Here is a 26261-nt window from a genome sequence, read left to right on the forward strand (position 1 = left end):
AGTGCGCGAGCTCGGGCCGGGACCGGGGGCCGACGGTTGGTCCGGCGAAGCCATCTGTTACGCTACGTGGGGGGAGCCAACAGTCTAGGCTTTCTTGTTTTTTCAATTTTGGGGTTTTCTCCTCCAGATTTTTGGCCATATTCTAGCGTTTAAGTCCGCCCCGTTTGCTCAGCCTCTCTGCAGGGAGCGCTGCCTCTCTGGGGAGAAGGTCATTGTGCCTCCGTGCGGCGTCCTTCCCCTCCCGACGCGGAGCCGGTGGGAGAGGACGACGGCCGGCGGGGGGAGGAGGCGGCCCTAGCGCCATTTTGTGGGAGCGAAGCGGTAGCTGGGCTGCTCCTGGATCCCTCGCTGCTTCGGTTTCCCTGTCGGGCTTCCTAGCAGCGGCCTAGCGGGTGAGTCGCGAACGCTTCTCACTGAGGACACCCGGGGCGTCTCGGCTCCGGCGCTGCGCGGCCCGAGGCGGACGCAGCGGGTTTTGCCCTCGCCCCGGGAAGGGAGCCGTGGGGCCGGGCCTGCCTCGTCCTGCCTGAGCGGCCTCGCGCGGGCGCGTCGTTAGGGCCCGGCGCGGGGTGGCAGCCGGCGCCGGAGCAGGGACAATTGGCCCGCGGTGCCGTGCAGCCCGAGGCGGAGCTTTGGCCTAGCCTCGGGCCCGAGCCGTGCCCTGGGCCTCCAGCACCCGGCCCGCTGGGGGACCCCGGCAGCCTAGGCCCTGGTTCCCCGCCTCTGTACCTCGGGCCGCGCTTAAAAACTCCTCCCTCGGCCCCCACGCACTGGCTTCTGGGAGGTGGCGGCCCGCGTCGCTAAGGACCTGTCGTCGCTGTCCTTGGCTCAAGTTTGGGGAGCTCCCCCCGGAAGTCCCCCAGTGAGGAACAGGGAGGAACTTTTTCCTGCTCTCTCCCCCTGCTCACTGCTCGCGTGCCTCCTCGACACGGCTTCTGCATCGTGTTCTCAGGGACATGTGCCCTGATCCCCCACACACGGCTCAGCGTAGGTTCTCCTCGGCCCCCCAGGATGATTGACTTCTTTCTGGTGGCGTATAGCACAGCTGTAATAAATGAATAGCTTGTTTGCTGTCATCTCTGTGTCCCCTTCCTCCCCGCCACGCCCCTTGTCACCAGCGTGCTCCGGGGGACTGACGGGTTCCCAGTGCAGCATCTGATGCGTAGTGGGCACTGGGCACGTGTCTATGGCAGGAATGAACTCACAAGGCACTGTCCTTGCCTTGGCCTCGTTTCAGTGATCACCGACACGTATAAGAACCCAAACCCTAAAGTTCTTCTAGAAGTCTTAGAACGTTGGGGCGGAAGTGTGTGTTCGGGTGATTTTTAAGGAAACAGTTTCTTCCACCTGAGTGAGTGTCATTAACATGTCTTTTCCCTTTAAGAAAGATAAGAAAAGATGTCCGAGTATATTCGGGTGACTGAAGATGAGAATGACGAGCCCATTGAAATACCATCAGAAGACGACGGGACAGTGCTGCTGTCCACAGTTACAGCCCAGTTTCCCGGCGCCTGTGGACTGCGCTACAGGAATCCAGTGTCGCAGTGTATGAGAGGTGTCCGGCTGGTGGAAGGAATTCTGCATGCCCCCGATGCTGGCTGGGGGAACCTGGTGTACGTTGTCAACTATCCCAAAGGTTTGTTGCCATTTGCTTTTGCAATTCTAAACTGTGGTGTTTGTATCTCCTCTGAGTTGGTGCAGCGCCTCATGTCACGGTGAAACCTCTCCTGTAACCCCAGTATTTATTTAAACTTTACTAATAGACTAGACTGGTTTGGAGCGTCTCTAGTCTAAATTAGTGAAAATTGGAGATAGAGAATGTTTTTCTAAAGAGAAAGCTATGTATTTAATTATCTGGACAAGTATGCCAAGTTAATGCTGAATTTAAAGGAAACTAAGACTGTTTTGTGAAGATCAGTCTTTTGTCAGTAGAATCTTTCAAAGTGCCCTGATACTTAGTTCTGGTTTTTGTTCTTGCAAGCTTGTATTATTGGTTCAGTTAATCTGATTTTTCCCTCCTTAAATGATAATCAGTTGCAGGAACCCAAATCTTGAATTAGTGCACTTATAATTTGGGGTTTGGGTCTTATTCTCACTGCCACTTATCACTGGTGTTCTAAATCTTTAAAAAAAAAAAAAAAGGCATTAAGTTTGTGGAGGAAACAGGTACATTTTAGTGGTAAGAATTTGCTTTAGTTACTTTTGCTGTGTTACTTTTATTATAACTTGATGTTGCAAAAAGTATCCTGTCTGGTTAGTATGCAAGACTTTGCCTTCCACTTTGAGAACATTTTTAACAGTATCAAGTTAGTTTTTCTTTAGTATGCTGTTACCCAAATCTGAAATGTTGTTTAGATCCAGATAGGTCCCTGTGGGTTCATCATTCGTAACAAATGAAAGGTCTTGGATGGGGCAGGAATATGATAGTGGGGGAAGTTGTGCACCTGTGGAGGTGAGAGGGGAGATGTGGGAGATCTCTGCCTTCCTCTCCACTTTGCTGTGGACTTAAAACTGCTCTAAAAAATAAAGTCTAGGGTTGCCTGGGTGGCTCAATCTGTTGGGTGTCTGTCTTCAGCTCAAGTTGTGATCTTGGGGTCCTGGGATGGAGCCCAGCATCATGCTCTCTGTTCACTGGGGAATCTGCTTCTCCCTCTCACTCACCATTGTGCGCGTGTGCACTCGCTCACTCTCAAAATAAATGAAAATGAAAAATTTGTAAAATTAAAGGTAGTCTGTTTCTTAAAATTCATTCAGTTCTTCCACTTCCCTTCTGAATACTGTTTTTTTAAAAATAACCCAAGACTTTTCTATTATGAAATCAACATGAGTTCATGGTTGAACGTTTAGAAAAGAAAGAAAAAGAAAATTGAAGTCACTCTTGAATATACGGCTGGAGATAAAAGTTGGATTGTTTTTTGGTATACAACTTTTTAAATTACAGGCATTAAATTAAGCAACTCCATTTAATAGGCACAAAGTGTAGCATGCCTTTTAGCCTGTTTTTTTCCCCCTTACTATGTTTTTAGAGTCAGAGTGAAGTAGGATTATTTTTGTTTCGCTGTGCCTTTTGAGTGGGGAGAACAAACCATCATCATCTTCAGATCACCCGAAACCAGAGGTGGGAGTTCGTGCCTTCGCACCAGCAGAGCCCCTCAGCCACTTCCCTACTCCCTCCGTCTGTCTGTGAGAGCTGACCTCACTCTGCGAAAAGTTTTCAATATCTTAGATTCTTAGAATCTTTTTGCTTATTGTTGTTAGGTGTAGGAGCTGATGTGTTTTAAGACATGTTAAGTGAGGAGTTCTGAAAGGTTTCTGCTCATTTTGTTTAGATAACAAAAGAAAAATGGATGAGACAGATGCTTCATCAGCAGTGAAAGTGAAAAGAGCTGTCCAGAAAACGTCTGATTTAATAGTGTTGGGTCTTCCATGGAAAACGACTGAACAGGATCTAAAAGAATATTTTAGTACCTTTGGAGAAGTTCTCATGGTTCAGGTAAACTTTGATTTCATAGAACGATTTTTCTCTCCCCATGAATGAACATCCAGAATTCCTGTAGTTTGGTGACACTGCTGGCCCTTCATGCCCAGCAGACGGTATTTTTGTGTTTATTACATGCATACATAAGGGAGGCTGAAAAGAAATATGGGGTGGGGTGCCTGGCGGGCTCAGTGGGTAGAGTACGCAACTCTTGATCTCAGGGTTGTGAGTTCAAGCCCCATGTTGGGCCTAGAGCCTACTTAAACAAAAACCAAACTTGGGTTATACTATTTCCCATTATGCATATAGCCTATATTTTTGCCTTTGATGTTATAAAATCCAGCTGCATAAAGGCTTAAGGGCCTGTTTTTCTTTTTTTAAGATTTTATTTTTTTGAGACAGAGCATGCGCAAGAGTGAGGGTAGCAACAAGGGGAGAGGGAGAAGCAGACTCCCCACTGAGCAGGGAGCCCAGTGCGGGGCTTGATCCCACAACCCTGAAATTATAACCTGGGCTGAAGACAGGTGCTTAACTGACTGAGCCACCCAGGTGTCCATAGCCTATTTCTTTGTAACTTACATTGCTGGGAAATCAAAAAGCACTTATTTTTAAAGGTGGGGGGACTTGGCTGGTTCATTTGGGGGTGCATGTAACTCTTGACCTCAAGGTTGTGAGATGGAAGCCCACATTGTAGAGAGATTACTAAAATAAACTCTAAAAAGAAAAATACTTTTTTTCTGCTTTTCCCACTTAGGATTTGTAAATATTAGATCTAATATCTCTTTGCATTCTAAAACATTTTGTTAAAATTCTGTTTTGCGACATGATTATTTTTTTTTTTAAGATTTTATTTATTTATTTGACAGAGATCACAAGTTAGGTGGAGAGGCAGGTAGAGAGAGAGGAGGAAGCCGCTCCCTGCTGAGCAGAGAGCCCGATGTGGGGCTCCATCCCAGGACCCTGGGATCATGACCTGAGCCAAAGGCAGAGGCTTTAACCCACTGAGCCACCCAGGTGCCCCCATGTTTAACTATTAACATGGTCTAGATCAATATTTACCCTCCTCTTTTTTACCTCAAGAATAACTTGGGGTAAGTTTTACTTTGTTTTATTTATTTATTATTATTATTTTTTAAGATTTTTATTTAGTCATTTGATAGGAGGGAACACAAGCAGGGGGAGTGGGAGAGAGAGAAACAGCCTCCTGCTGAGTAGGGAGCCCAACCTGGGGCTCAGTTCCATCATGACCTGAGCTGAAGGCAGACACTTGAACGACTTGGTTTAAATTTTAATTGAGCAACTCCAGTCAAAGTGAATGCATTCAAATTACCAAGGACCTGATTTGGGGGTGGGGGGGTGTCTAGTAAATTTCATTGGTTTTTGTTTTTGTTTTTGTTTTTCTCCCTAGGTCAAGAAGGATATTAAAACTGGTCATTCAAAGGGGTTTGGCTTTGTTCGTTTTACGGAATATGAAACCCAGGTTAAAGTAATGTCACAGCGGCATATGATAGATGGACGGTGGTGTGACTGTAAACTTCCTAATTCTAAGGTACTTTGCTCTTTTTTCCTGTGCTTTGGGACTTTTTGCTGACAAACTCCCTTAGAAGACATTGTAAAATGACACATAAAATGCACTTGGAAAAGGTGGTGGCTGGTGGATTCCTGAAACCTTTTGCTTTGTTAAAGCCTTAGTACCTGCATGTGTGCTGAATATTTTGTTTGTTTGAAATCTTTAGTTTATTACCCCTCTAAAAGTTTTTTTGTTTTATTCTTGTTATTTTTAGTGCGTGAACAGTTTCTTACGTAGATACACAGTAAAATGCAAGGGCGGTCAGAATACATGAATCTTATCACAAGGGCCTGACTAGGTTTCAGGCAAGCAGGACTGACTCGGAGAGTTAGCGTCTTTGCCAGGGCATTTCTGTCATTGGCTTTCCTTAATCCAAATAGCTAGTCGTGAACTTTAAACTTTAAAATGTGGGGGCCACTGGCAGGCTCAGTTGGTAGAGTGTGTGTGACTCTTGATCTCAAGAGTTGTGAATTCAGGTCCCGTGCTGGGTGCAAAGAAAACTTAAAAATTCAGTTTTTTAAAAAATAAAATGTTTTTCCTCACCGAAGTTTTCAAAAGACGTGCTGGTGCGGAAAACTAAGAATGTACCTACTTCGTAATGACTAAGAGGAAAGGCAGGTAACTTTTGTTCGATCCTCTTTTCTTGGCTCGTAGAATATTTCTCATAGTTCTCTTTTCTTTTGACTTGCCTAGCAAAGCCCGGACGAGCCTCTGAGAAGCAGGAAGGTGTTCGTCGGGCGCTGCACGGAGGACATGACCGCCGACGAGCTGCGCCAGTTCTTCTGCCAGTATGGGGAAGTGGTAGACGTCTTCATTCCCAAACCGTTCAGGGCCTTTGCCTTTGTTACGTTTGCAGACGATCAGGTATTTTTCTCTTTAACAATTTTGTCCCAGCTCTGTTAGAGAATTGTCTTGAACTTCTCCCGCGCCGCTAGTTGCCGTCCTTAGCTGAGCTGTGGGCTAGGTGGGTCTAGATGGTCATGATAAACCCTTGCGATACGTTTTCAGTGTGAGGCAGTTAACTCAAAGAACTCTGTTTGTTGAGAATAAGCTGACAGATCCCTGCTGCCTTCCAGGAGCTAAAGGCGGTTTTATGGCTTTGAAAGAAATGAGCGGTCGTTGCTTATTTGTCCTCCAGCTTAGACCGAGGCTTGACATCGGAGTGTTATCGCTACCTTGATGCGTGACACAGTGGTTTAATCTCCCTTATCTGCGCCCCTTGTTTCTTACAGGTTGCCCAGTCTCTTTGTGGAGAGGACTTGATCATTAAAGGAATCAGCGTCCACATATCCAATGCTGAACCTAAGCACAATAGCAATAGACAGTTAGAAAGAAGTGGAAGATTCGGTGGTAATCCAGGTGGCTTTGGGAATCAGGGTGGGTTTGGTAACAGTAGAGGGGGTGGGGCTGGCCTGGGGAACAATCAAGGAAGTAATATGGGCGGAGGGATGAACTTTGGTGCTTTCAGCATTAATCCAGCGATGATGGCCGCGGCCCAGGCCGCGCTGCAGAGCAGCTGGGGCATGATGGGAATGCTGGCCAGTCAGCAGAACCAGTCGGGCCCGTCAGGTAACAACCAAAGCCAAGGCAACATGCAGCGGGAGCCAAATCAGGCCTTTGGTTCTGGAAATAACTCCTATAGCGGTTCTAATTCAGGTGCAGCCATTGGTTGGGGATCCGCATCGAATGCAGGGTCAGGCAGCGGCTTTAATGGAGGCTTTGGCTCAAGCATGGATTCTAAGTCTTCTGGCTGGGGGATGTAGAGAGTGGGCGTGGTAGAGACTGGTGGGAATTCAAATTTTTCTAAACACATGGTAAGTATATTGTAAGATACATATGTACTAAGAATTTTCAAAATTGGTTTGTTCAGTGTGGAGTATATTCAGCAGTATTTTTGACATTTTTCTTTAGAAAAAGAGGAAAAGCTAAAGGAATTTTATAAGTTTTGTTACATAAAGGGTTGAAATATTGAGTGTTTGAAAGTGAACTGCTGTTTGCCTGATGGGTAAAAACCAACACACTACAATTGATATCAAAAGGTTTCTCCTGTACTCTTTTATCCCTGGACTTGTCAAGTGAATTCTTTGCATGTTCAAATGGAAACCATTGGTTAGAACTACATTCTTTTCTCCTTGTTTTAATTTGAACCCCACCATATGGATTTTTCTCTTAGGAAGATCTCCTTCTCGGAGATGACGGTGTCACAGTGTTTGGTTCTTTCTGGTTTTGTTCTTGTTTTTTTAACGCTTGTCTCCCTTCACATGCACAAGTACAATACGAAGCCTTCATTTAATCTCTGCAGTTCATCTCATTTCAAATGTTTATGGAAGAAGCACTTCATTGAAAGTAGTGCTGTAAATGTTCTGCCATAGGAATACTTCTGTCTGCACGCTTTCTCATTCAAGAACTCGTCAGCACGCTGCACAGGCTGCGTCTTTGACGGTGGGTGTCCCATTTTTATCCGCTACTCTTTATTTCATGGAGTCGTATCAACGCTGTGAACGCAAGGCTGTGATATGGATCCAGAAGGCTGTTTGAACTTTGAAACCTTGTGTGGGATTGATGGTGGTGCCGAGGCATGAAAGGCTAGTATGAGCGAGGCCAGGAGAGAGCGCGTGCAGAGACTTGGTGGTGCATAATGGATATTTTTTAACTTGGCGAGATGTGTCTCTCAATCCTGTGGCTTTGGTGAGAGAGTGTGCAGAGAGCAATGATAGCAAATAATGTACGAATGTTTTTTGCATTCAAAGGACATCCACATCTGTTGGAAGACTAAGTGAGTTTTGTTCCTAGATAACCCACGTTAGCTGAATGTGTTAAGTGAAACGATGACTTGTACTCCCCCCACCCCTTTGTCAACTGCTGTGAATGCTGTATGGTGTGTGTTCTCTTCTGTTACTGATCTGTAAGTGTGGTCACGTGAACTGAAGCTGGTGGGGTGAGAACATGGACGAGCTTGTGGTGTGCTTTGCAGGAGTACTTGGAAGCAGAGTTCACCAGTGAGCTCGGGGTGTCGCAAAGAAGGGTGGAAGTTCTCATGTCTGTTAGCTACCCATAAGAATGCTGTTTGATGCAGTTCTGTGTCCTGTGCTTGGATGCTTTTTATAAGAGTTGTCAATGTTGGAAATTCTTAAATAAAACTGATTTAAATAATATGTGTCTTTGTTTTGCAGCCCTGAATGCAAAGAATTCATAGCAGTTAATTCCCCTTTTTTGACCCTTTTGAGATGGAACTTTCATAAAGTTTCTTGGCAGTAGTTTATTTTGCTTCAAATAAACTTATTTGAAAAGTTGTCTCAAGTCAGATGGATTCCTCACCTGTCATGCATTGACACCTGATACCCAGACTTAATTGCTATTTGTTCTTGCATTGTCCAAAGTGAAAGTTTTTTGTTTTTTTGTTTTTTTGTTTTTTCTTTTTAAATCTAGTTTTTAATAAGTCTGGGTGACCGCACCTAAAATGGTAAGCAGCGCCCTCCGGCTTTTTACTAGTGCCTCTGTGCGTTTGGGTGATGTTCTATTTACATGGCCTGTATAAATCTCCATTGGGACTCTTGCCTTCTAAAACTATTCTTATTTGGGGGAGTGGGAAGAACTCTGTTAATTATTTTCAAATGCTTTGTAGCAAAGCATAGCAGTCGAAAAGAAGGGCATATCAGCACCTTCCTAGCTTGGGATTTGAAAAGTGGAATTAATTGCAGTAGGGATAAAGTAGAAGAAACCACAAATTATCTTGTGCCTGAAATCCATTACAGAGCCTGATAGCTTTAAGAACTAGCAGGGTGGGGTGTCTGTCTGGAAGTGTTAAGTGAAATGGGCTTTGTCCCCCACAAGTGGGGGACTAGAGTAACGTTGAATAAAATCGTTTACAAACTCAGATTAGACTCTCACAATGCATTGTGAAGTATGTAAAAGCAATAATTACTGATTCTCTGTTGTACTTTTTATGTAACTGCTGTGAGAGTCGAGCTTGTTTTCTGATGGAAGAATGTGAACGGGTTTGTGTCGGTAGTTCTACCTGATGCCCTTACCTGGTAGATGATGATAAATAGGTTTGTCATTTTGCACGTTGCGTGTTTGAAACTTTTAGAAATGAAGTCGTCCTTTAGACTTGTGATCGCCACGTTGTTTCGTTATTCAGTTTCCTCTGTAAAAGGATCTTGCGTTGTTTGAATTTTTTTTTCTGCATCTAAATTGCATGATTTCCAAACCCTGTACCATCTGAATTTTGCATTTTAGCACTTGCACTATTACTCAGCAGCAGTAACATGGTAACACTTAAAATGGTATTCGGGGACCTCCAAAGACTAAACTGACAAGCCTCCAAGGAGCCCAGGGGTAAGTTCACTTGTCAATGGCATGGTTTTAATCCCTTTTTTACACTTGTTGTAAATCTAGTTACCAGTCTTAGAAGGCTTTCAATGTGGAGCAGCCTTCTGTTAACATGTTTGTGGTACCAGTAGCTGTGGGTATTTAATTCTACCCTAGAAAAAAGAGAAAAAAAGAAAATGAAGTCTAGAAGTAAACTATTTGGCAAAGATTTGTTTTTAAAAGTCTATTTGGTCATCTCAATGCATTCATTCTCAAAACTTTTTGAACCAGTTGAATAAAAAATTTGTTGTCACCACAGTTTAGTGTCTGGAGTCTTACTGGAAAAATACAGTTTCTTTTTTATATGTGACAAAGGCGATGGAAAGTTACCATTCAAAAGTGAGTCTCAAGAAGTTCCCCCCCTTTAATGAGCACAAGAGAAATTGGGCCAAAAGTCAACAGTGAATTTTTACATGAGTGGTAGTTATTTGGCTAGAATGAAACCCTTTGTTAAATGTTAACCTATTAGAACTTCTTAAGGAGGAACAGCCAGTGAAAACGGCATTAGATCTTTAAGGTTAAATCGGCTTAAATTGTGTCCTTTGGAAAAAGAAGATGTACATGATAATTAGAATAATTTGTTGTTGAGTACTAGGTGAGTAGCTCTTAATTGTGTATGAGTTCTATACTTAGCTATTGTATGGTATGTGATCTGTTGTTTGTTAAGCATGCCCAAGTATTTCCATGTTCATTGTAAGAAGGAAAAAACCAACTATAGATTTATCTGTTAAACCACCACTTGATTCTGACGTATTTCTTCTTAAGGAAATGCCACATTTGATTCAGCTGTTTTCTATATGTGAATATTATATTCAGGTTATTTCCAAGTGCCAGAACATCCTCACAGCTAAATTAAATTCTTAACATTGGAATTACTAGGTCAAAGACTATATGCATGCTGTCAGGGCTTTTCAGATATTTCCAAATTGTCCTTTAGAAAATGTATATTGTCTTCAACAGTGTGAAATAGTGCTATTCCATGTTCCTTTTTGTCTGCCAATTTGAATAAGTGAAAAATTCTATCTCATCATTTGTGCTGTTGGTTTTTAAACATGGGAGTCAGCATCTAAGCCAAAGTATCCATGTGTCCAGTTTATTTACAAAAAAAAAAAAAATCATGATTCAAGGCTATCCGTGAACCAGCTTTGCTATAATATATAAAGCTCTGTTAGAAATCAATAAGAACAAGCCCCCAAACGGTAGAAAATTAGAGAACATGAACAGGCAATCTGTAGAAATGTGGATAAACAGTACAAAGATACTAGACTTTTAAGTAATTAAATGCATATTTAACCAGTGAGTTTCTGTTGGATTGGCAAAGGTGATCCCACCTAATCATCTGTGTCCCCTTGAATCAAAGAGTAAGGGGTGAAAAACTGGCGAGTGAGAAGTGCCGGGAAGGGCGGGCTGATCCGGGGTGTGGCAGCAGTTTGGGGTTAGGGCGACAACTGCCACGTTCGTGGCTCTCGGGCCACATGGCTACTAAGAGCTTTTGCAGGGGAATCGTTGAAGACCTACAAATTAAAAATTACTAATTATGTTCTTGATCCAGGGAATGTAGTTAATAACTTTGGTGTAGACTCCATACTGATTTGCTTCCCCACAATTAATGGAACCCCAGGACACTATTCCTCCCACAAACCATTTCTGTGTCTCATTATCCAGAAACACTAACGCCCCCCCGCTGTCCCCTCTGCAGCTGTCCTTGCCCCCACCTTCTAAGCCAGCGCAGAGCATGTTCTCTGTCACCCTCCCCCCCGGAAAGGCCAGCTTCTCGTACGCAGTGGTGCATTTCTGATGGTCGACAATTGGTATGTCAACAAACATTAGATTTCTGGCAAGAAAACCCCTCTGGGTTAACCCCCATCCTGATGCAGTTCCAATGTCATCTGTCCTCATGAAGGATTCGGCCTCCTTTCCTGGCAAGCAGATGGGCAGGATGTTGCTGTTCATTGCAACTCTGTTCTTCAGTTTAATCAGCGCTATGTCGTTATCAAAGCCAGCGCCATGAGTGTAACCTTCATGTATAAAAATGGCCTCGGCCCAGGCTGGTGTGTAATGAGCCGACAGTCTCTTCAGGGTACCTAGTCTGATGTCCAAGGAGGAGGGAGCTTCCTTCTGCGCGTACACAGCGTGCGCCGCTGTTAGGATCCAGCTGTCCTGCAGGAGCGCGCCTGCTGCCGTGGTCTGGCCTAGTAACAGCACTTGCCAGGGGAAGTCCCCAAGCCGTGCCGCCTGCCCTCCGTATATACGACCTCCCGTGGTACGAGTTGATACTCCGCACACTGGGGAAAGAAGCAGACACACACAGCCTTTACAGAGACCCGGTGGTGGGTTTTCCCACAGTTGTTACCACTTCGGGATGTGTGATGTCACCCAAAAGTCAGGTCGGGTTGGTTGGGCTTCCTCCCAAGCCAGCAGGTGCTTTGAAAACACAGTTCGGAGACCCAATAAAACCTCCTGGCATTAGCTCTTCAGAGAATGAGGTGAGAGGAGAGATTAAGAAACTGATTTGTTTGGCTAAAATAATTTGGCCTCCACAATTTGGAAGATTACTTAATAGGGCAAACAAATTGAGCTGGTGTAGTGGGGGATGTGATCAGAAAGTGAAAGGAAATGACCTTCTTGTTGCTTCTGTTTTCCTGCTTGGATGATGGGGTGTTTACCATGTAGTGCTGGGAAAGCAGGAACTAAGGTCACTATCCCAGGATTTGCAAAATTCTTTTCACCTTTGAACATTTTAAGTGTTTTAAAAATCAGAAAGTTGTAGTTGTAGCTAGGAACCTTCAGGAACAGAAATTACTATTTTTCGTCTAGTTGATTCTTCCAAACTTAATTTTATTCTCGGTGGCTAAATGCATATGCTCATTAACGCAGCGACTGTGTTCCCTGTTGCGGCAGAGTACTGGCTTTAAAACCTACGAATGTTGTGTCAGCTAAGATGTAGGGGTTTTTTGTTTTTGTTTTTGTTTTAACCAATTTCAGCCAAATAACAGGGGTAATGAATATATTACTACCTTTCTGATTTTTTAAATCACTGTACTCAACCATATCCTCAGAGCCAATTCTGGTAAAAACAAATTTTTTTTAAGTCCTATTAAAAGGCAAATTGCATTAATGTTTAAAAACTAAGATGTCATTGAAAACAATTGCTTAGGGAAATAATGAAGTTATTAGCTTTGGGTTTTAATAGCAGTTTTACAGGGAAGAAAAGTAACTCCACAGCAGAACTCGAGTTTATAAATGTATAAATGCTTCAAGATAATTTTTTAAATCATTTAATTTTTTACGCTTGCCTAGTTGTAAGGTCAGAAATAACCAAGTGGCTGATGCAGTCAGCACCCAGCAACCTCTCCGTCCATCCAGAAGGGGGATAATGAGAACGTATTATTTGGAAATAACCACTTGGTTTAAGAGCCAAGTGCTGAAGCTGCATTTCAGCCGACCACAGCTAAAGCCCTGCTGATTGTCTCTCACCCAGTTCTACTTTCCATCAATTACGAATCTCTTGTATAAATGTATCCATTACCAGGCTCACAGACGGGGAGTGATTTTTCTCCTTTGGAGCTTGTCCAGAATCCATCAGCCTCACACACGTATTTACCTGCAAATCATTGGAAAAGCAAAAATGTTTAACTGCATGTATAAGGTGGTTGTCATTTGCTTGAATACCCCCTTGAAAAATGTTGATTCTTGAGCATCAGTGGGAAAGAGAGGTGTCTAACCATTTTACATGATTTCATAAATAGGAGGTCTCTGCACTAACCATGTTTGCTTGCAAAGTGGAAACCTTTTAGATGTGTAACTTGAATATGTATCAAGATCTCAAGTGCTTAATGATAAGGTTTTGACTTGTTAAATTAAACCATTTGGAATATATTGTGTGTTTGTAGTAGTCATTTACTAGATAAGATCTGTTTTCAGATTCCTGCAAATTGACATTAAAGTCACTTCAGCTGTAATATTTCACTTAGCGGGCGGGAGAAGTGCCTTTTAATCTTTTGTGTAGCCTTAGCCAAAGATGTCGGCTCAAGTTTATTTTCAGATCGTGAGGGAGGCCTTCTTTTCCAGATAGCACGCACCCCCAACTTGGCAGAGTCTGCTTACCGTCGTTAGGGGTCATTGTGTAGAAGACCTCGTTACAGTGGTACTGAATCACGGCTCTGTACGTGGTCACTTCGGGGCCTGTGACGTACTCCACTCGGCCCATGGGCAGGTCGTCAGGAGGGCCACAGTCAACAACTAGGAAACAGGAGGAGGAGGAGGCCGGTTGCACGGACGGCGAGAAGACGGGATGGACAGGTGGTGCTGGGGTGCTGTGGCTCCAAGCCGGATCCGGGTCGCGCCCCGCCCCGCGCCCCGCCCCCCCGCCGGGGTGGACCTCCATCTCTCAAAAAGGACGGAATCGCCTTAGTGTGATTTAAAAGCCTCACCCTCCTGCCTGTTCTCGACTAAACAGCTCGAGTGAGGTGAGGCCCGTGGGTAGGAGCCTGCGATTCCCTTCACAAAGGAAGGGAATTTGAAACCACTGGAGTCCTCAGCACCTTGACTTTTTTTTTTTTTTAAAGATTTCATGTATTTGAGAGCACAAGCAGCAGGAGTGGGAGAAGCAGGGAGCCGGATGTAGGAATCAGTCCTGGGACGTGCGGTCATGACCGGAGCTGAAGGCAGGTAGTTAACGGGCTGAGCCACACAGGTGCCCAGCACCTGACTTTGAACCTCAGGGTCTGTCGCGGAGCAGCTGCCGGCCCAGCCTGCACGGGCCTGCCCGGCCTGGGTCCCGGAAAGTGGTCCTCGGTTTGCAGTTCGGTTGGCCTTAAAGGTCAAAGACCCATACAAAGAAGGACCTGGCTTCTTGAGCTCCTTTTCATCCACGTGTAGGAGACCCGGGAGTCCTAATACCTGGACTTGGCGTCAGAATGCACACCTGTGAGGTCAGAACGTGTGAAACACTTGCCCAGTTTGGAGCCCAAGTGACTGAGTCTAGAAGTCCTGCTTCCCACAGTAGAGCTAAAACAAAATGGATTTCTCTGGGTATTTTAAAGATTTTTTTTTTTTTTTTAATTTATTTGACAGAGATGACAAGCAGGCAGAGAGGCAGGCAGAGAGAGAGGAGGAAGCAGGCTCCCTGCTGAGCAGAGAGCCCGATGCGGGGCTCGATCCCAGGACCCGGAGATCATGACCTGAGCCGAAGGCAGCGGCCTAACCCACTGAGCCACCCAGGCGCCCCTCTCTGGGTATTTTAAAAGGTTACATTTAAGTAGTTTTCAGCGACTTCATAGCTGCGTGCGTGGTTCCGTGGCAAGAGTCTGTCCACCTCTCTGTAGAGGAGGCGCCCACACCTGCCTCACCCCAAGTGAGGTTCGGATCCAGACCTCTCACTCCCAGCTCGACTGCTTTCGAACTGAGGATTGACAGTCTCACTTGGTGGAAGAGAATGTAAGTTTAGGAAACGATATTTAAATTCCCCAGGAATTCTGTAGAAACCCTTGCACAAAGTATGCGCAAATACATTTCCAGGGGTGTTCGCTGCAGCGGTATGTGAGACTGAAAATCTGGGAGACGGCGGTGGGCGCGCCGTGCTGTCCTTAACAAGGCTGAGCGAGCGGCTCTGCTAATACTCAGACTGCTGTGGAGAGAGATCCCGACGATACGGAGGCAAAAAGCACAGTGCCGTCAGATTTAGCATCCCATTTTGGTTAAAAAGTATAAAATAGTCTGTTAAGCATCTGCCTTTGGCTCAGGTCACGATCCCAGGGTCCTGGGATGGAGCCCCATGTGGCAGGGGCGGGGGAAGGGGCTGCTCCGCCCTCCCCCTGCTTGTGCTCTCTTTGTGTCTAATGAATAAATTTTTTTAAAATCTTAAAAATAAATTTTAGAAAAGTTTATAATGGTAAAATCGTGTATACAGCACCGGAAGGAAGGAAAGGGCCCCTGCCCTCAGTCGTAGTTTGGGGATTTGGGCAAGGAGGCGGGGGAGGGGGTCCTCACTATGCTTTTGTAAATTTACTTTTTCTAATTAGCATGTATTTTATAATTGAAAAAAATATTTAAAATAAGATGTGATGCTTGCAAAATGGCAATGTGACCCCCTCACCGCAGTCTCGTGTGGAGTGCTCACACATAGCGACACCCATCCCTCCAGATGGTGTTCACGCACGTGTGAGGCAGGTGTGTGACGGGAGGGATGTGAGGACAGTAGGATTGTGGGTATTAAACTGTCTCGTGCTCTCTTTCCCATCCTCAGTGAATATTTTACGCTTGGAAAAAATATTTTTAAAAGATGACACTCTTCCAAAGGAAATAATTTTGCTGGTAGCTCGGTTCCATTTTGACCCCGTTAAATGCACGGAGAGGCTGGGGAAGAGAAGCAAATTTGGAGTTCAGGCCCTGCTAAGGAGAACCGCTTCGGAAACCACCAGAAGCAGCACTCCAGGCAAAGCTGCCGAAGCGGTCCCAGGACCCGTGGTCACGTGGCCTTACTGCTGCACGTGGGCATCGGCTGGTCCCAAGATCCATCTTTCTGACAGACCGCAGCAAAGGATTTCAGGGGCAAAGCACCCTAAAGAAGAATTCAGCAAATATTACTTACCTGGTTTACATCAGGACGCCACACCCCAAGGCTGTGCTCCTACAGCGGTTCCTCTGGGTGGCGGTGGGTGCCCGGAGCGGGGTGCCACACCCGCGTTGACAGGACACATCCCTACAGCTCTGTGGGATTTGTCCCCTATGGGATAGCTCTCCTCTTTTAAGATGCATTTGGCTCCGCAGGAATCCCGTGTGCGCCTCTGCCGCAGATTAGGAATATGTCTCGCTTTCCCTTTAAGGCCAAGAACACGTCCAATCTCACAGGTTCCTGCCGATTTGCCACCAGTTCTTTATGTAAAGTGCCAAAGGGTGGTGGTGGGAATCTGGGTAAGACCGACCTGCTCCGACAGGGAGCGTGTGGGCCTGGATTTTTCTAGCCCGGGGCCATTAACCACAGGCCGGTTATTAAAAGCACTTTGATAGGTTTCACACGTGTGCTCTCAGTTTTTATCGCTAGTGGTGTTTGCGGAGAAATATTTTTCTGAAGTTTATGAAAGATCACTTTGGCAGAAAGAAGCCTTTATGCTTCCAAGGAGAGCAGGATGATTTTTTTCTGCCCCAGATCAGAAACAGAGGTTTGCAGTCCCAGGAGCTGGGGAAAGAGCCTGCCCGGGGAATTCTGCAAGGTGGGCTAAAAGTGCCTTTTTTTTTTTTTTTTTCTTTTGATTTGTCCCTCCACAGGCCTGGATTGAATAGCTAGCTATCATTTCAATGTTATTACTTTTTACCGCTGGGATTCAGTGACAATTTTGAAGAACATAAAGAGGGCGTGTTAATCTCTTACCTGTGCCCCTAAAGCAACACACGAAGCATTTTTAAAAATTACCCTCCCTCTCCCTTAACAGAGGTCACTATTTATAACTTTGCAGAATATACTCTTTCCCGGGGCCGTTTAATTTTGTTGTGGGCCCAGGAGTGGTGGCCAGGAAAGGTCATCCCGTGGCCGGGGAGACGTGCCTGATCTAACGCAGGCGGTCTCACAGAGCAGGACGATGGTAAATGCTTCCTTCGCTTGCTTCAGCCGCTTTTCGAGAGCTGCTGTGACGTGTGAACAGGGAAAAGCCCGTTTGAATCACCAGCTTTCAGTCAAAAGACTTTTTAAAGCTTTTTAAATTTTTTTTATTTTTAAATTTCTTTTCAGTGTTCCTTTTTAAAGCTTTTTGTTTAAAAGCGCGATTCTTAAGAAAAAAAAAAAAAAATTCTCCCTAGCCATCTCTCTTCTCCACTGAATTTGCTTTGCTTTGTTCAGTCACCGCCAAAAGAAACCAGCGTGCTGCCTCCAGCTCTTTCCCCACTTTCGCACATAAATCCTTTGCTGCTAGCACTACGTGTGCGCGTCAGGCCGACCGCGGTCCTGCGGTACTCACGGTGCTGTAGGGAACTTACTCGGAGCAGCTCGTAACCCGTCTCGCAGAAGACGGCGAAGCGGTCCTTCAGGATGTACTCGGCTTGCACCGGCGCGATGTGGCCATTAGGTGGCGCCACGGGACCAGGGCAGGGCTGCGCTGTTGGGGGCGGGGCGGAGAGGGAGGCCGGGCTGAGCGAGGGCTTTTGATGCGGTCTCCAGCAGGCCGCTCTGAGTTTAGCCACTGAAAGGTCCTGATTTACACGCGGAACCCTTACCCCAGGGGAAGAGCTCGCCGCAAGTCGGGTGGAGTTGGTCAGATTTAAAACCAAAGGCAAGATTGCACTGGGCCGCTTATTGCACAAATTAGGGTTTGGAGCCGGGGCCTGGGTCTCACTCAACCGAAGGTACCAGAAAGGCAGGCACACCGGGAGCCTGAGCGGCCGCCACCCCCTGCAGGGCAGCGTCTGCTCTGCGCTGCCGCAAACCCAGCTACGGCGTCGGTTGGAGGAGGAGAGCGAGACCGCATTCCCAGCGGTTATTTTCAGCTCTCTGTGCCTGTTTCCTCGCCGCTAAGATGGGGAGGTGAGAAGAGCCACTCACCCTCCAGGGCTGTCCGAACACCAGATGTAAAGCGCTTGGCTGGTGCTTGGCTGAGCGCTGGGCAAGAGTGGGCACAGGTGACCCCCCCCCCCCCCGCTGCCCCCCCGCCCACGACAGCCCTGTGGCACCGCCTTAGGCCTCCAGGGAGACTGCCCTCCACTCCCGGCCCTCAAACCCTGGCCTGACATCACCCCAAGCCTTCAGCCCACCCCCCACTGCTGCCACTCAGCCTGGGCCAGTCTCCTGCTGAGTTCCCTTCTCCCTCCAGCTGCTGGGCTCTGTGTCCCCTGCAAGCCCAAAGTCCCCACCTCCAGGGAAAGCCCTGGCTGCTGGCTGGCACCCTCCCTCCCTCGCACAAGCCTCCACATTCTGTCCCGGCCCTGCCCCCACCAGCCTGGAAAACCTGAGACCCCCCTTTGAGTCGATGTGGCACAAATTTTATGACTTTGACCTACAGGAAAATGAAAGACTTTCAAAAATGAAGGGGAGACAAATTGTTCTCATAGTGCTGAGCTCCCTTCTCCCAACCAGTCTTGCCCCTTCCCACTTTTCTAACAGAGGTGGCCCAAGGGTTAATCTTTTCTAATCCAATTTTTTAATTTAAAAAACTACCCCCATCTCTATAATCCAATGACCACTTCCGCTATGCCACACCCTGCACCCAACGCTTTCCCTACATTAGGCCACGAATGGACACCTTTTGAAGGAGACATTATCCTTAATTGGAATCATTGGGACATTAGGGTTCAGAAAAGTTATGTGAGAGGTTCAGTGTCACAGAGCCGGGAAACAGGTTTGTGCCTAGGCATAGACCTAGGCAGTCCAACATTCAAACCTGAGCTCTGAGCTTCCTGGATAGATGGTTGAGAAGGATGGACGGATGGTTGGTTGGATGGATGGATGGTTGGTCAGTGGGTTAAGCCTCTGCCCTCGGCTCAGGTCATGATCTCAGGGTCCTGGGATCGAGTCCCGCATCGGGCTCTCTGCTCAGCAGGGAGCCTGCTTCCCCCCGGCCCCACCTCTCTGCCTGCCTCTCTGCCTACTTGTGATCTTTCTCTCTGTCAAAAAAAAAAGAGAAAAAATAGCAGACAAAGGTGGTGCCTGGGTGGCTCAGTGTGTTAAAGCCTCTGCCTTTGGCTCAGGTCATGATTCCACGGTTCTGGGATGGAGCCCCACATCAGCCTTTCTGCTTGGCAGGGAGCCTGCTTCCCCCTCTCTCTTTGCCTACTTACGATCTCTGTCAACTAAGTAAATAAAATCTTAAAAAAGAAAAGAAAAGAAATAGACAAAGGAGAAGCTCTGAAAGCAGAGTAGAAGTTTTCCTTCTGTAAGAGAACTTTATATTCACAAAAGAAATGTCCATTAAGAGTGCCTCCCTCTCTGTTCCAGGAGACGGACAACAAAATCACTAGAAACTCGTCCCTGGAGAAAGCATGTCTTTTATCTGTATAACAAACCTTATTTTGCTTACCGTAGCTTCCTCAGCCCCATGCTGCCTTCCCCCAGGCCCTCCTCTCTTTTGTATTTAACTGAAGATGGTACTGATGTCTTGAGTTCTAAGCTCTCATTCTCCTGTGGGTACTCGCCCATGCACGCCGGAGACATACACCTTAACGAACGTGCTTGTTTATCTCCTGTCAATCTGTCCCTTGGTCCTAGCCAAGGACTGAGGAGGCCGAGGGAGAATTGTTTGTTCCTCTCCTGCAGACGGAGGAGAGCGGCTGAGCGGATGGGTGCGCGCAAGATGGGGGGGGGGAGGGAAGCGGGGTGGGGAGAGGGATGGGGGTGGGTGGGGTGGCATTTCCCCCTGGGGACCACTGTCTCACATCCACCCCCACTCAAACCTCGTATGTCTTCTGAAGGAGTTCAGGACACACGACCCCTAAACATGGCACCTGGCCATGGTGAACATGTTAAGCTGAAGGAGTCTGAGAAAACAGAAACAAGGGTCCCTCGGACCTCCACCCGCTCCCTCACCCTGCTTCCCCATCACGGTCAGAAGACCCTCGTGTGCGGCCACGTGACAGGTGCCCTCCCTATCCCTGGAGGGAAGGAGCGTCCTTATCTCCAAAGACAAAGGGAGCCAAGAAGAAGCCAAAGAGGCTTTGCTAAGTTCCCCCCATTTATAACACTGGCTTTAACCTGTCTTCTCCCCCATGACTGTCACCTCTTCTGCAAAACCCCACACAAGCCTAACTGTTCCTCTGGGTCTTTCCTTCCTTTTGAAGTCTCCCATGCCATGTAGACCTCACATTACATAAGTATGGGTGATTTTCTCCTGGTTTTTTTTTTTTAGGATTTTATTTATTTATTTGACAGACAGAGATCACAAGTAGGCAGAGAGGCAGGCAGAGAGAGAGGGAGGGAAACACGCTCCCTGCTGAGCAGAGAGCCTGATGTGGGGCTCGATCCCAGGACTCTGGGATCATGACCTGAGCCGAAGGCAGAGGCTTTACCCACTGAGCCACCCAGGCACCCCTGATTTTCTCCTGTTGATCTGTCTTTGTCAGTTTACTTTTCAGCCTCAGCCAGGAAACCTAGAGGGCTAAGGAAATTTTCTCCTCCCCTACACTTCCCGGGCGTCGCCAGGCAGAGTCCCATCCTGTGTAACTCCTTGGCACTCCAGGAGGAGCTTCTGGTCAGGATCCAAGACCTACTGGCGCTCACCTGTGCTGGTGTAGTGGATCTTCCAGCCTGTGTGGTCCCCCGACTCGTCAGTGACAAAGAGGATGGTCACGGCATTGCTTTTAGTTTCAATCCTAGGGGGCAACGTTGTCCCACAAAATGGGCCATATTCCTCCTTGTCTGTTTGAATCTGAAAGCAGAAGGTGCCCTGTCACCTCAGGACCCGCCAGAGCCAGAGGAGGTCTAGATCCCAGGAACCAGACCTTGAGAGAGTCGTAGGGGCACTGGGTGTCCGGGTGCGCCTCCACATCAAAGGACCCCACAAAGTCCAGGATGATGCTGAACCCTTCCTCCAGGTGGATGCCGTAGGTGCAACTTGAGAGTTTGGGGTACGGCTGTGGGTATTCAGGGCTGCTGAGCACCCCCGACCGGTCGGCGAAGACCTGACCTGAACACAGGGCTAAGAGAGGACGGGTCACTGTGAGTGGGGGCCCAGCAGCCTGGCTCCGCCCCCTGGCTGCCCTCCCTGCCCTCTGGCCCAGTCAGATGGAACACCCCACCTCAGGGCTGAAGGAACAATCTAGAGGTTCTTGGGCTTCCTGGCTTTGGCTGAAACAGGTGGCACTTGGGCACACAGCCTCCAGGCCCCACCCACACTCCCAGGGGCTCCTGGACCTGGGGAATTCTGGGCCAGAGTCAGGACTCTGGGGGTGATGAAGTGAGCAAGGTTAGATTCTGCCGAGGGGGAAGGAGACAAGGGGTCCCTCAGCCAGCCTGGACCCTGACAACTCCCACATTCATCCCCCACGGGGCTCCCACCCACACCAGCTGGGAGCAGTCCAGGCTTCCCTGGGTCTCCATGGGGAGCAGAGGGGCCTCCCTTGGTCCACTTTCCCTTTTACCCTGGGTCTGGGCACTGCCCTGGGGGTTAGTCGAGGGAAATTCAAGTTCACACTTATCAAAAGCATGTCTGGTGCCCTCATTCCCCGCCAGGCCAGCTGGTCGTGCCCTTGCAGAGCGAGCTTCCGCATCAGCCCCGGGAGGCATCGGCCCATCCCCTCCCCAGGCTGCAGAGGGCATTTGAGCTGGGAGGCTTCCAGAAGTGAGGGGTCCTGGCACAGCCTGCCTTCCTCCGTGTGCTGCTTCCCACGGGGCAGAGGGAACGGCCCCCGGATGTGGGGCACCAGCAGGCCCATCAACGGCTGTCTCCCTGGGCCTCTCGACTCCGGGTCAGGCTCCTCCAGCCCAGCCCACCTGGGACATGAGTGGTCCCCTGAACAGGAACTTGTCCAGTGTTCCCAACTCAGCCCCTGGGGGCCCGGTGGGGGGGGTGAGAGAGCTCGGTCTCCCTGTGTGACCCCGGGGAAGCCCTCGTCCCTCTCTGGGTCTCAGTCCCCCGTCTTCAGAACGGATGGGGCGTGGTGGGCAAGCCTTTTTGGCAACCAGTGGCCCCATGGAGGGGATTCCCACTGGCGAGGGTTCATCCGGGCTGTGATGAGGGAGGGAGGCGGGGAGGAGGCCAGGGGGGAGGGGCACAGCGCGGCCCTCCCCCCACGTGCCACCCAAGAGACACGAAGCCGGAGGTGGAGGTGGAGGCAGATTTATTGTTAGGTCCACGGAGGGGCGGATGGGGTGGACCGGGGGTGGCAGGCAGCGGCCGTCTCGGCCTGACCCAGACCGGAGCCAGAGGTGAAGCTAGGGGCTCTGCTCTGGAAGAGAGAACAGAGAGACAGAGAGAGCCACTGGGGGAGAGATGCCGGGCAGGGGGAGGCAGGGGCAGCACCGAGCCTTGGGGCTGCCCACTCCCCAGGGCACCCTTGGGTTTCCCATCTGGGTACTTGGCACCTGGCAGGAGCTCAGAGGAGGCGGGAAGTACCGGCCAAAGGGGTCGGCCTGCTGGGGTCCAGCCACTCGGAGCACGCCTGCCCCCTGCCGGGAAGTTTCATGCAGGGACGCCTGTGTGAGCTGGGCCTATGTCCCCCGTTCCTCCAACCTGGGAGCCCCAAGAGGACAAGATGCCTGTAGCAGGCGCCCAGAGCCCAGGCAGGGAGGTACATAGTGGGGGCCCAGCACAGGTGATCCAAGTGATGGGCTGAAGACCGGAGAGAGGGAGCCCAGGATGGAACGGGGGAGGGGGAGGGAGAAAGGAATATGCAGGGGTGGACAGATGGCAGGAGGGGCGGGGCCCAGTAGGCCCAGGGTCGTCCCTCCAACCCCTGGGCAGAGCGCTTGCGGCTTTTAGGAGCTGGCTGTATTCTGGGCCAAGGGGGTGCTGGGCTGGGCACGGTGTCTGCCCCGTACCTTCCCCGGCCCCGCTCACCTGAGCAGGTGCGCTTGTTCTCGTGGAGGACGTAGCCCCGGCGGCAGGAGCAGTAGAAGCCGCCCAGGTGGTTGTGGCAGTGGTGGTCGCAGGGAGCGGCCTGTCCCGGGGCCACCTGGCACTCGTCAATGTCTGGGGGAGACGCGGGCCAGGCAGGTGGTCAGAGGGCGGGAGACGAAGCCGTCTGGGGGCCTGGGAGCCGACAGCCTCGCGGCTGACCCAAGAGGAGCCCCATGTTTGGAGGTGGCTGGGCCCCGGCCGAGTATTGGGCAGGTCTAGGGTCATGATAACCTCCTCAGAATGCCTGGAGGTAGATGTCACTAACCCCTTTTTCGAATGAGTGACGGGTTAAGCGTCCTGCTCAAAGTCTCCCGGCTGGTGCAGCCAGCTGTCGAGCCCAGCAAGCAGGGCTGTGACCCATGTTCCAGCAAACCCTGCTGCTGACTCCTGAGGAGCACAGAGAGGTGCGGCCACCTGCCCAAGGTCACACAGCTGGTCCCTGCAGGAACCCCTATCTGACGTCAGGTGTTCTACTGGAAGCCCGTGTATGGGGAGCACCACGCATGGGGGACACCAGGCTGCAGGTTCTCAGTGGGGCTCAGGCGGGTGGGCTGCCCTTCCCATCCAGAGGTGGACTCAGTGGGCCCTAGCGTCATGGGAGTCGGGGGGCGCCCTAGGAGGACATGCCGGGCTTAGCCCGTCCCCAGCTCAGCACCTCCGCACACCGTCGGGCTCAGCCGCAGGCGGGGGCGCTCATGGCCATTACTGATATTTGCCCTGGGGCTGGTGTTGGACGGAGGTGTGGACTCCTTGCCCACTAGTTTGGCGGGAGCCCAGCCTCAGGGAGGTGTGGGGCCGAAGGGAGAGTTGGCCTGACCTAAGACTGAGTCACTCCCACGGGCAGACGGGCCATGTCGTGTCTCCCCACCCCGGCCTCCTCTCGCCTCACCCTCTGCTGCATAGAAGGCCTCAAAGCCCGTGAACGGCTTCTCGTTGGAGTAGTCGGAGCGGAAGGTCACGTCTAGGCTGGAGGCCGGCGAGTAGAAGGTGTCATTGCCTGGGGCGCGCTCCGTGTCCGTGCTCTCCTGCCCGCACAGCGTGGCCAGCTCCTGGCTCCCTGAGCTCAGCTGTAGGGTTGGAGTCACAGGAAGGGAGGGCGAGACCCAAGGCCCGCCTCCCCCCACGCCCCCGAGGCCAGACCCTGCTCCCAGAGGTCCCCGTCCCCCTGCCCTCGATAAGGTCCCGGTCTCCCCGCTGCTGGCGGCACCTTGACGTAGTCATACTCGCAGAGGTAGGAGAGCTCCAGGTGGAAGTGGGTGAAGTAGAGGCGCAGACGGTAGCCGGGGGGCGCGGTCAGGGTCCAGCGCCGCTCCTGGTTGTTGGCGTACTCCCCGGGGAAGCCAGGGGACACCAGGCGCCCAAACACGGGCTCAGGCCACTGCGGGCCCGGGGGTGCGGCGGCCAAGCCCCACAGCAAGCCCAGGAAGACCAGCAGCCTGAGGGCAGCAGCAGAGGGGTGGGTGAAGGCCCTGTTTTGACCCCCGCCCCGTCCCTGCTGGGGAGACCGTGGGGGGGCTCCCACTCACCTCATTGTGAACCCGTCCCCCTGGCCAGGCCCGGTCTGGAGCCGCATCGTGCCTCACCTTTGATCTGTTTGTCCAGTGCCTGGGCCTGCCTCCTGCCTCCCTGACCCTGGGATTCTGGGAGTTGACCCCAGGACTCTGGCTTGTCCCGAGTTTCAGGCGGGGAGGAGAGGCCGCTCTGGGAGCCAGGAGCTGGACCTGGATTACAGATAACCCTGGAATAAATCCCGGCTCCGTCCTTCACCCTGAATATCCATGTTCTCCTCTTGGTGTGCGACTTCTGAGGGCCAGCGGGGACCTCCATGACAATGATCAAGACGATGATGGCTTCTAGGGAGAGATGGGGATGCGTCTACCTTGGCTGCCTCCCTCCTACGTCTACTTTTTTCCCTATGCACGATGGGGAAGAGGAATTTTAAAAACACATGCGTGCACGAGTTGGGGGGAATTTGGGAGAGAACGCACGTCTCTAGTTTGAAAGCCGGCAAAGGGGCGCCTGGGTGGCTCAGTGGGTTAAAGCCTCTGTCTTCGGCTCAGGTCATGATCCCAGGGTCCTGGGATCGAGTCCCACATCAGGTTCTCTGCTCAGCAGGGAGCCTGCTTCTCCGTCTCTCTCTGCCTACCTCTCTGCCTACTTGTGATCTCTGGCTGTCAAATAAATAAATAAAATCTTAAAAAAAAATTGTCTTTAAAAAAAAAAAAAAGAAAGCTGGAAAAGCAGATGGACAGGCGAGACCTGCCCTCAAGAAAGTAGCTCTAAGTTGGCACTGGCATTGGGATTGGGAACTGGCTTGGGAATGGACGGCCCCACGGTCCTTCTGGAAGCATTAAGAGACCGACCAATCCGGTTTCCCATCCCCTGGCCCCAGCGGAAACAAGAGGGAATAGAAGGGGGGTCCCGGGCCCCCGAGCAGGGAGGGATGTCCAGAAAACAGGGCGATTGAGCAGACAGACTGAACGTTGACAGCCCTAGCCTTTTTCCTGATCCAGCTTCTAGAACCAGGCAGCGCCCCGGGCAGGCTTCTCTCTTGTTCCTGGACAGCGTGGCCAGTCCAGGAGGAAAGACGCCAGGACACTGACTTGGAAGGTTCCCCAGCAAATGGCTCAGCCACCCCCCCCCTTTGGTGGAAACCCAGTCATGTGCTTAGAGACTCCAAATATCTTTTTAGTCCCCACTCTTACATATGAGCAGAACAGTCAAGGAAAACCTCAGACACAAGAACAAAAAGAACAGGAAACTATTTAAGAAGAACATTCAGGATGCCTGGGTGGCGCAGTTAGTTAAGCCTCTGCCTTCAGCTCAGGTCGTGTTCTCAGGGTCTTGGGATCGAGCCCCACATTGGGCTCCCTGCTCAGCGGGGAGTGTGCCTCTCCCTCCGCCTGCTGCTCTCTCCCTCTCTCTCATTCTCTGACAAACAAATAAATAAAATTTAAAAGAAAAAGAGCATTCAGAGAACAAAAAATAATTTTGGGAAATAAAAAGTATGATAGCAATGAAAAGCTCCATCGAATATTTGGAAGATAAGATGAAAGAAATCTTCCAGGAAATAGAGCAGGAAAGAAATGAAAAATAGTAATGATGAGAACATTAACAGATTTGTACCGCATGTCACAGGCTGAATAAGAGGAATTCCAGACGGAAATGAAGGAAAGAGAGGACAGGGAATTATAAAGAAAAGAAATGCAAAGAAATGTCCCCAAACAGAAGAACATGAGTTTGTTGACTAAACTTTATGTGTGATAGCTCAAAAGGCTGGAGAGAAAAATGATTTTCTACG

At 49.5% G+C, this 26261-nt stretch overlaps 2 protein-coding genes across 13 annotated transcripts; one reads left to right on the forward strand and one right to left on the reverse strand.

The window, feature by feature from the left end:
- Window positions 1–56: 56 nt before the first annotated feature.
- Window positions 57–9677, forward strand: TARDBP (TAR DNA binding protein). 8 transcript variants are annotated; one of them, XR_014299606.1, is made up of 9 exons: window positions 58–392; window positions 1385–1636; window positions 3330–3493; window positions 4887–5027; window positions 5742–5912; window positions 6281–6407; window positions 7351–7490; window positions 8222–8511; window positions 9288–9677. XR_014299606.1 is itself a non-coding variant. In XM_082686318.1 (7 exons), exons 2-7 carry the CDS (start codon window positions 1399–1401, stop codon window positions 7404–7406), a joined length of 897 nt encoding a protein of 298 aa, XP_082542444.1. In that variant the 5' UTR covers window positions 58–392; window positions 1385–1398; the 3' UTR covers window positions 7407–8201. The 8 variants fall into 8 exon arrangements, 4 of the variants coding, with proteins under 4 accessions (XP_082542444.1, XP_082542445.1, XP_082542443.1 ...); XR_014299604.1 differs by having other exon boundaries at window positions 57–392; window positions 1389–1636; window positions 8222–9677; XR_014299605.1 differs by having other exon boundaries at window positions 8222–9677.
- MASP2 (MBL associated serine protease 2) lies at window positions 7800–24598 on the reverse strand. 5 transcript variants are annotated; one of them, XM_082686312.1, is made up of 11 exons: window positions 24487–24598; window positions 24168–24396; window positions 23850–24027; window positions 22901–23032; window positions 20844–21040; window positions 20623–20770; window positions 17394–17512; window positions 15903–15981; window positions 13527–13661; window positions 12949–13023; window positions 7800–11704 (listed from the first exon to the last, which is right to left on the reverse strand). In XM_082686312.1, exons 1-11 carry the CDS (start codon window positions 24531–24533, stop codon window positions 10941–10943), a joined length of 2103 nt encoding a protein of 700 aa, XP_082542438.1. In that variant the 5' UTR covers window positions 24534–24598; the 3' UTR covers window positions 7800–10940. The 5 variants fall into 5 exon arrangements, 4 of the variants coding, with proteins under 4 accessions (XP_082542438.1, XP_082542441.1, XP_082542439.1 ...); XR_014299603.1 differs by lacking the exons at window positions 7800–11704; window positions 15903–15981; XM_082686315.1 differs by lacking the exons at window positions 7800–11704; window positions 12949–13023; window positions 13527–13661; ... (2 more) ...; window positions 20623–20770; window positions 20844–21040 and adding an exon at window positions 22165–22289 and having other exon boundaries at window positions 24487–24597.
- Between the last annotated feature and the right edge of the window lie 1663 nt (window positions 24599–26261).

The sequence above is a fragment of the Mustela nivalis genome, assembly GCF_964662115.1.
Source record: "Mustela nivalis genome assembly, chromosome: 10".
Lineage (NCBI taxonomy): Eukaryota > Metazoa > Chordata > Mammalia > Carnivora > Mustelidae > Mustela > Mustela nivalis.

Coding starts and splice junctions, on each gene's coding strand:
- TARDBP (XM_082686317.1), top strand. CDS start 1,399: ATGTCCGAGTATATTCGGGTGACTGAAGATGAGAATGACGAGCCCATT. Junction 5,028..5,741: donor GTAAACTTCCTAATTCTAAG/GTACTTTGCTCT, acceptor TGACTTGCCTAG/CAAAGCCCGGACGAGCCTCT. Junction 5,913..6,280: donor TTACGTTTGCAGACGATCAG/GTATTTTTCTCT, acceptor TGTTTCTTACAG/GTTGCCCAGTCTCTTTGTGG.
- MASP2 (XM_082686312.1), bottom strand. CDS start 24,533: ATGCGGCTCCAGACCGGGCCTGGCCAGGGGGACGGGTTCACAATGAG. Junction 24,028..24,167: donor GCGAGTATGACTACGTCAAG/GTGCCGCCAGCA, acceptor CCAACCCTACAG/CTGAGCTCAGGGAGCCAGGA. Junction 13,662..15,902: donor GCCGATGCCCACGTGCAGCA/GTAAGGCCACGT, acceptor CCTGTTTCCTAG/TTGTTGACTGTGGCCCTCCT.